The sequence below is a fragment of the Symphalangus syndactylus genome, chromosome 2 (genome assembly GCF_028878055.3).
Source record: "Symphalangus syndactylus isolate Jambi chromosome 2, NHGRI_mSymSyn1-v2.1_pri, whole genome shotgun sequence".
Classification (NCBI taxonomy): Eukaryota; Metazoa; Chordata; class Mammalia; order Primates; family Hylobatidae; genus Symphalangus; species Symphalangus syndactylus.
In genome coordinates, this window is record NC_072424.2 from 43423620 (window position 1) to 43432830 (window position 9211).

General features: G+C 45.5%; 1 protein-coding gene across 1 annotated transcript in view; it reads left to right on the forward strand.

Moving 5' to 3' along the window:
• Nucleotides 1-7637, forward strand: part of PDLIM1 (PDZ and LIM domain 1) — a 56645-nt gene extending 49008 nt beyond the window's left edge. The window contains exons 6-7 of the mRNA XM_055254804.2: nucleotides 6522-6639; nucleotides 7095-7637. Of these exons, the coding sequence (XP_055110779.1) occupies nucleotides 6522-6639; nucleotides 7095-7281 (305 nt within the window). The 3' untranslated portion in view covers nucleotides 7282-7637. The remainder of the gene's footprint in view (nucleotides 1-6521; nucleotides 6640-7094) is intronic.
• Nucleotides 7638-9211: the final 1574 nt, after the last annotated feature.

The window sequence follows — 9211 nt, forward strand, 5'->3', positions numbered from 1 at the left end:
ATGATTTAGTCACCTGGCTGGGACCTAGGATTCTTTTAAAAAAAATTTTAGCCCTTAGTCTAGATGGTTCTTGCCCCAGAGAGAATCCAGATTCTGCTGGAAGGGAAGAGGGAGATAGCAAATCTTGTAGTTTCTCCTGTATCTCTTAATGTGTACCTGCATTAAATCTTTACTGACGGTAACAGGATAAATTCCATTCTAAACATTCTTTACATGCAGAAGGCTCTTGGGAGAAGGAACCCAAATGCCTGTTTTTTTTTGTTTTTGTTTTTGTTTGAGACAGAGTCTTGCTCTGTTGCCCAGGCTGGAGTGCAGTGGCATGATCTCGGCTCACTGCTACCTCCGCTTCTCAGGTTGCAGCGATTCTCCTGCCTCAGCCTCCCAAGTATCTGAGATTATAGATGTGTACCACCACGCCCAGATAATTTTTGTATTTTTAATAGAGGTGGGGTTTCTCCATCTTGGCCAGGCTGGTCTTGAACTTGTGACCTCAGGCGATCCACCTGCCTGGACCTCCCAAAGTGCTGGGATTACAGATGTGAGCCACCGCACCCGGCCCCAAATGCCTGTTTTTATTTGAGATAAAATGGTGAAAGGTTAAGGCAGTAAAAGCGTTTGATGAGGGGTCCTGTCATTCAGAAAGGCCTCTGGTTCAGAAAGCAGTGCTGCAGGGCAGAAAGAGCACTGGCATCCAGGATCTATCTCTGACCTGCTGTGACAGCTCCAGCAGGTTGCTTGCCTTTCTAAGCTCTAGTTTCTGCACAGGTCCAATGAAGCTAATAGCCAGGACCTCGTGGGATTGTTTACAGGGTTAAGTGAAGCCACTTCTGTAAACTGCCAGGTGCACAGTGAGTAAGGCCCCTGAAGGAAGCTTGGCTACAGCAGTATTTGGTCATAAATCTTGAAGACCCAACACAAGCTGTCTCATTTTGGGTAAAATTCAGCCTCTAGACTAGGAGAAAGGGGCTCTTGGTTCCTCAAACTTCATCTTGTTCTGGATCAAATTCCAAAACTTGCAGGCAGAAGAAGCTGTTATATTTAAAAAAAAAAAGGTGAAACATACTTAATATAAAATTTACCATCTTAACAAATTTTAAGTGTACAATTTAGTGGTATTAAGTACATTTATGTGATTGTGCTACTATCACCACCATCCATCCATAGAACTCTTTTATTTTGCAAAACTGAAACTGTTCCCATTAAAGAGTGTTTCACCATTCCTGTCTCCTTCCAGCTCCTGGTAACCACCCTCCTGCTTGTCTCTATGAATTTGACTACTATAAATCCCTTGTATAAGTGGTGTCATGCAGTAGTTGTCCTTTTGGGCCTGGCTTAGTTCACTTAGCTTAATATCCTCAAGATTCATCCGTGTTGCATGTGTCAGAAATTCTTTCCATTTTAAGGCAGAGTATTATTCCAGTGTTTGTGTATATTACATTTTATTTATCCATTCATCTGTCCATTGAAGGAGACTTTTAATGGTTGGAGGTTTGGAAGGAGCAGTCATGGGCTGAGAAATCACAGTGGTGGCCAGAGGCTCTGAGATGAGAAAGCTGGAGACTTGTTCGCAAGTACCGAGGCTCGTTTTGGCTGGTACCCAGGGTTCCATGTGAATCCTCGGGTGATCTCGAGTTAGAGATGGGGTACCACCAGGTACAAGGTTGATAATCATGAGCTTGATTCTAAAGGTAGTGTGAAGCCATGCAAGGTGGTTGAGCAGTGAAGTGGGTAGAAAAACAGCTGTGGTTTATTTAGCTAATTTTCACTTTTTTTCCAGAAATATTTGGGATACAGGGTTCACCGTAAGAAGAGAAATTTGGAAATTTTTGTAGTTGCCTGGAGTTCAAAGGAAGCTAGTATTTTCACTATAAGCTAGTTGAGAAGAAAGGAAGAGAGATTTCTTTGGATTAGCAGTGTCGGCTGGATATGCAAGAGAAAAAACCTTGAAGCCAGCAGGTGGCGCCGTAGGGCTGAACAGGCCACAGTGAGTCTTGTGTTGGGCAGGCAGCCTTCTCCCCCGAGCTGTGCCCAGTTTTATCCAGTTTTATCCAGGTCAGGTCTCTTCATTCTAGAAACAGATGTGGATTCTCCTACCTAATGGAAATTTCATGTCCCTCCTGGCTTTTTCTCATTCTACCCTTTTGCAGCCTCTCTTCTTTCCTGGTGATTTTTCTGTGGATTGAGTGGATTCCAGGTCTTTAAGTGTGAAATGTGAAAAAGCCCATTGCATAAGAGAGCCCAACCTCATTGAGCTGGTTCTCAGCCCAATCAGTGCCTTTGCAAACTGCCCAGGTATGTAGAGATGCTGCCATTTCCTTCTTGTCGTGGGCAGGCAGCGAGATGGCTTCATCAGCCAGAAAATGAGGGAATCTGTTTGGGATGCTTGAGGCATGATGCTTAGAGAAGATGCCCACCCAGGCCCTTCTGAGATCCCTCTAGGCAGGGCCAGGATCAGGGTGAGGTGAGGGAGGCACTGCTTTGAGTGCAGAATTTTTTTTTTTTTTTTTTTTTTGAGACCGCCGTCGCCCAGGTTGGAGTGCAGTGGTGTGATCTCGGCTCACTGCAACCTCCACCTCCCAGATTCAAGCCATTCTCCTGCCTCAGCCTCCCAAGTAGCTGGGACTACAGGCACGTCCCACAATGCCCGGCTAGTTTCTGTATTGTTAGCAGAGATGGAGTTTCACCATGTTGGCCAGGCTGGTCTCGAACTCCTGACCTCAAGTGATCTGCCCACCTTGGTCTTCCAAAGTGCTGGGATTACAGGCATGAGCCACTGCGCCTGGCCTTGAGTGCAGAATTTAAGGGGGCACTGGAAAACTCAATAATCAAGAAAAAAATGACATTTAAATGCAATATTAAAAAAATTAATACAGGTAAAGTATATGATGAACAAGATTGGAGCTTTGGCCTCCTCCCAAAGGAAGGGAGGAAGGCTTGGGAAGGGCAAGAAGGTGCCTTCGGCTCAGGGAGAACAGAAGCACCAAGGTGGTTTCTCCTTATGCACCTGCTGGTGGGGCAGAACTGAGTCTTCCCCAAGCCCATCTGTAGAGCTCACCACTTAAAACCATGGAGCCTCCTAATCTCTGCCCCATCTCATGTGCTGCCAGGTGGACATCTGTGTGCATCGGTTCCCAGTGATGAACAGTCCCAGCTCTGAGTGGGGAAGCCTAAGTCTGAGCCATGGCACCATGATAGGGCTGTTGAGAGTCCAGGCTGCATTCACATATACCCTCTTGTTGTTCCCCATAAGCTAGCCAAGTACCCCAAACCATGTCTCATATTGTATTATTCAGCAGTGGGTAACCTGTATTTATGAGGGCTACCGGATAGCTGTGGCTCTGCTGAGCTTGGCAGGGCTGGACCAGGCCCCCGAGTCCTCTCATTCAAGCCCAGGGAAGGGAGAGGCACTCTGGTGCTTGCTGTTTTCATGGCAGAGGCAATACCTCTGTGGGGACAGGGCCAAACCTCACAAGTGCCGTTAGTACTTTTGCCTGTATAAGGCTCACATCTGCTCACGTTGGCCAAAGTCTGGGGATGGGGAAGTTTCTCCATCGAGAGCAGGGTTTCTCAGCCTTGGTGCTATTGACATTTTGGGCCATATGAGTCCTTGTTGTGGGGCTGCCCTGTGTATTTTGGGATGTTCAGCAGCATCCCTGTCCTCTGCCCACTAGACGCCAGTGGCACCCCCTTTCACTGTGACAATCAAAACTGCTCTCTAGGAGATAAAATTGCCCCCAGTAGGGAACCACTGACTGGAGGTAAGCATGGCAAGAGAGGGGCGGGGTAATTGTGGTCAAAATACAGGCAACCATGTATTCTAAATGCCCCTTGTTGCCAGGCACAGTGGTTACTGGAGAAGCTCTGGTGGGAGGATCGCTGGAAGGCAGGACTTTGAGACACAACATAGTGAGATGCTATCTCTAATTAGTAAAAATAAAAAATTAATAAATGTCCATTGTGTGAACATGTGTCTCAATTTTTGGTTCGGAAGGATTGGTCAGCATACAGGGACTCACTTTCTGAAAGGACAAGAGAGCTAAGGCCTTTGTCTGTCAGCCCCACGATTGCCTGACGTGACTGCAGTCATGGGGTGACCCTCTCCTCATCCCCTCGCCTGGCACAGGAAGCTGTTTCTTTGCTCTTGTCCAGTGGTTCTTGGATCAACAGCACCTGGGAACTTGTTGGAAATGCAAAGTCTTAGGCCCCATCCTGGGCCTTCTGGATCAGAAACTCTGGGGATGGGGCCCAGCAATCTGTGTGTTAACAAGGCCTCCAGGTGATTTTTACCATTATTAATAGCTACCATGGTACAGGGCTTTGTTACCTAAGATGTGATGAGTGGGGCCTTAGGCAGCTCAGCGTCTAGTTACTAGGGGCTTATTTTACACACACCAGGCTGACTACAGAAAGGCTCCTTCCTCTAATCTGTAGGAGATGATTGTTATCTGCCTGCTGTAGCATGCTGTACTCTGATGGTTTTGTTCTTTCTGTGATGTGGATTTCTTTTCTAAGAACTTTATTTTTAAATTTCCAGCATTTAAGTTCAGGGGTACATGTGTAGGATGTACAGGTTTGTTACATAGGTAACGATGTGCCATGGTGGTTTGCTGCACAGATCATCCTATCACCTAGATATTAAGCCTAGCATCCCTCAGCCATTCTTCCAGATGTTCTCCTTCCCCCACTCCCTACCATCCGACAGGCCCTAGTGTGTCTTGTCCCTCCACCATGTGTCCATGTGTTCTCATCATTCAGCTCCCACTTACAAGTGAGAATATGTGGTATTTGGTTTTGTGTTCTTGCATTAGTTTACTGAGGGTAATGGCTTCCAGTTCCATCCATGTCCCTGCAAAGGACAAGATCTCATTCCTTTTTATGGCTGCATAGTATTCCCTGGTGTATATGTACCACATTTTCTTCATCCAGTCTATCATTGATGGGAATTTAGGTTGATTCCATGTCTTTGCTATTGTGAATAGTGCTGTGATGAACGTAGAGTGCATGTATTTTCATGATAGAATGATTTATATTCCTTTGGGTATACATCCAGTAATGGGATTGCTGGGTTGAATGGTACTTGTGCTTCTAGGTCTTTGAGGAATCACCACACTGTCTTCCACAATGTTGAACTAATTTACACCCCACCAACAGTGTAAAAGCGTTCTTTTTTCTCCATAACCTTGCCAGCATCTGTTGTTTTTTGACTTTTTAATAATAGCCATTCGGACTGGCGTGAGTTGGTATCTCATTGTGGTTTTGATTTGTATTTCTCTAATGATCAGTGATGTCGAGGTTTTTTTCATGTTTGTTGGCCGCATTTATGTCTTCTTTTGAAAAGTGTCTGTTCATGTTCTTTGCCCACTTTTTAATGGGGTTATTTTTTTCTTTTATTGAGATGGAATCTCGCTCTGTTGCCCAGGCTGGAGTGCAGTGGCATAATCTCAGCCCATTGCAACCTCCGCCTCCTGGGTTCAAGTGATTCTCTTGCCTCAACCTCCTGAGTAGCTGGAACTATAGGTGCATGCCACCACACCTGGCTAATTTTTGTAATTTTAGTAGAGAGGAGGTTTGACAATGTTGGTCATGCTATTCTCAAACTCCTGACCTCAGGTGATCCACCCACCTCAGCCTCCCAAAGTGTTGGGATTACAGAAGTGAGCTACTATGCCCAGCTTATTTTTTTCTTGTAAATTTGTTTAAGTTCCTTGCAGATGCTGGATATTAGACCTTTGTCAGATGGATAGATTGCAAAAATTTTCTCCCATTCTGTGGGTTGTCTCTTCATTCTGATGATAGTTTCTTTTGCTGTGCAGAAGCTCTTTAGTTTAATTAGATCCCATTTGTCAATTTTTGCTTTTGTTACAATTGCTTTTCGGGTCTTCATCAGGAAATCTTTGCCCATGCCCATGTCCTGAATGGTATTGCCTAGATTTTCGTCTAGTGTTTTTATAGTTTTGAGCTTTACATTTAAGTCTTTAATCCATCTTGAGCTGATTTTTATATATGGTGTAAAGAAGGGATCCAGTTTCAATTTTCTGCATATGGCTAGCCAGGTCTCCCAGCACCATTTATTAAATAGGGAATCCTTTCCTCATTGCTTGTTTTTGTCAGGTTTGTCAAAGATCAGATGGTTGTAGGTGTGTGGTCTCATTTCTGGGTTCTCTATTCTGTTCCATTGGTCTATGTGTCTATTCTTCTACCAGTACCATGTTGTTTTGGTTACTGTAGCCTTGTAATATAGTTTGAAGTTGGGTGGCATGATGCTTCCAGCTTTGTTGTTTTTGCTTAGAATTGTCTTGGCTTTTTGGGCTTTTTTTTTGGCCCGGTGTTAATCTCCTGTTTTATAGAAAAATAAACTGGGGACCAGAGAGGTTAAGTAACTTGCCCAGGATCACACAGCAGAGTCACTCCAGTTCCCATGGCCTTGCTTGAACATATACTTATAAGTGGTTCTGAAGAGCTGAGTGATACTTATGCAATTCTGCCCTTCCTGGCCAATGACAGTGTTTTCCTCATTTCAGGGGATCCCAACAAGCCCTCAGGATTCAGAAGTGTTAAAGCTCCTGTCACTAAAGTGGCTGCGTCGATTGGAAATGCTCAGAAGTTGCCTATGTGTGACAAATGTGGCACTGGGATTGTGTGAGTATCTGCTTCCCACAGCCTTTGCAGACCCGCAGTTTGGGTAAACCATGAAAATGTGGAAAGTGCTGGATGTTGCACATTTTGCTTGTGAAGGAGACAAATCCCTCCTGGAAAAATGCGGCAGAGAGGCCAGGAAGGTCCTGTGTCCCAGAGCCAGGTTGTGAAGGTTTTCCTTCACTGCGGAGCCCTTAGGTTATGAACATGTAAAATGAGAAAAATCAGGGCTGCCCTATTGAAGTAGGAGGGGTTTTTGGAAAAATGTCTCTGGACCCTGGGAAGGAGAAGCAAGTCCCTTATGATTGGAGGCCAGTTGGCAGGCCCTGGTTTCCCCTGTGATGGGTTCCTGGGGAGAAGCCCCAGGCCCCTGCTCAGGAAGGATGGTGCCACCTGCTCGGGTGCCACCTGCAGGTGCTTGTCACTGATGGAGTCCCTTCCCTCCCTTGCTTCTGTAGCGGTGTGTTCGTGAAGCTGCGGGACCGTCACCGCCACCCTGAGTGTTATGTGTGCACTGACTGTGGTACCAACCTGAAACAGAAGGGCCATTTCTTTGTGGAGGATCAGATCTACTGTGAGAAGCATGCCCGGGAGCGAGTCACACCACCTGAGGGCTATGAAGTGGTCACTGTGTTCCCCAAGTGAGCCAGCAGATCCCACCAGTGTTCTCCAGCCGGCCTCTGCTGCAGCTTTTTCTCTCAGTGTTCTGGCCCTCTCCTCTCTTGAAAGTTCTCTGCTTACTTTGGTTTTCCCTCTGCTTGTAAAACATTGAGTCCCCTCCTTGCCTTGGTTAATCGACTCACACCAGCTGTGCGATGCCCGCTTTTACAATTAAAGGAAAACTGTTTTGTTCAGTGTCCCCTTGTAAGCAACACCGTGTCCCTTCCCCCACTCTGTTCTTCTCTGCTGCATTTGGACATCAGCCAAATTTGAACCCAATCAAATATAATGTGTCTGACACTGATTTTGTTTTTACTCAATAAATGTATAGACTCCAAAGCAGTGTGGTGTCTGTTATCTGATTATGTGTCCCATTTCCTACTCAATCCTGATGAGATTTCTGAGGCCTGTCTTCTTGTTTTGGGTTTCTTGTTTCTCTCAGATTTACTGGCCTTTCCCCCGCAACTTGCATCTTAACAAGCTCTGTTCTTATATTTCTTTGAAGCTTACTTGAAATCCTCTTTCTGTAATGCTAATATAAGATACCCAGCTTTGTTTTTTTTCCTTTTTTGGAGATGGAGTCTCGCTCTGTTGCTCAGGCTGAAGTGCAGTGGTGCTATCTCGGCTCACTGCAAGCTCCACCTCCTGGGTTCACGCCATTCTCCTGCCTCAGCCTCCCGAGTAGCTGGGATTACAGGCGCCCGCCACCACACCCGGCTAATTTTTTTGTATTTTTAGTAGAGACGGGGTTTCACCGCATTAGCCAGCATGGTCTTGATCTCCTGACTTCGTGATCTGCCCGCCTCGGCCTCCCAAAGTGCTGGGATTACAGTCGTGTGCCACTGCGCTCGGCCGCTAGCTCTGTTTTAATGAAATGAAGTTTTCTTTGCATTGGGCTGTTCTGAGGCTTATCTGAGGAAATGAATGCTTCCCAAATAATAGGTGGGAGCATTAGCAGTTGGCTTGGAAACATTCCCTCGTAAGTCCCTCTTCAGGCTGGTTGCTGACATCACAGTTGCTCCCCTTTGTGAGGGGCAGCAACCTCAGGAAAGTGTCCAGCAGCAGCAGAGAGCCCAGGACATGGCCACTGTGTCCTCCTCACAGAGGAGACTGAGGACCTTGGCTGCTAAGAAAGAGTCCTGAGTCAAGATCTGAGGTCACCACAGTTTATCTCCTGGTAACTAATCCCTCATGGGGTCAGTTGCTCAAACAGTGGTGCCCCCATCCCTCCAGACACTGAGACTAAGTGATCGTTATGAGAGGTGGACAGGGTACTCCAAGCAACCCTCTTTCCTCCAAAGGAGCAACCATCTATTCTTGAGCAGTGCTCACCATCCTCAGTAATAGTTCATGACCTTTAATTATGAATGCACTAACATGGTACATACTCTAAGAGTAAGAATTTTAGTCAGTACCAGGATTTCATACCATAGACTGAAGCCAGAATGTACGATGGACAGTTTATGCACGAGCTGTTTTAGTGCCACAACAAGCAGAACTGAAACTGTTCAGGCAGAAAATCATGTCATGTTAAAGCTCTCGATTTTTTTTTTTAATTTTTTGACAGTTAATAAGTTCTTACTTTAAACCCCATCTGTTTCTATGCTTGTAAAAGTCAAGGTGGCTTAAACTATGCAATTCTTAGAAATCAACATAAAAGTCTCTGAACCACAGCAGGTCTGACTCATTTACAAAGACATTAACAGTTATGATTTGGATTTTGATTGTAAGGAATAGATGAGTCATAGATTCTTAGAACTTTCTCTAATCCCTCTCCTCAGATAATGTGCCAATCAAATGTCGGACATTTGTCAGTATTACTTCTTAGGTGTGGGTCTTTCATACAAATATCTTGCTTCCAGGGGAGGCCAAACACCAACAGCTTCAGGTGACCATTATTACTATTCAATATAGC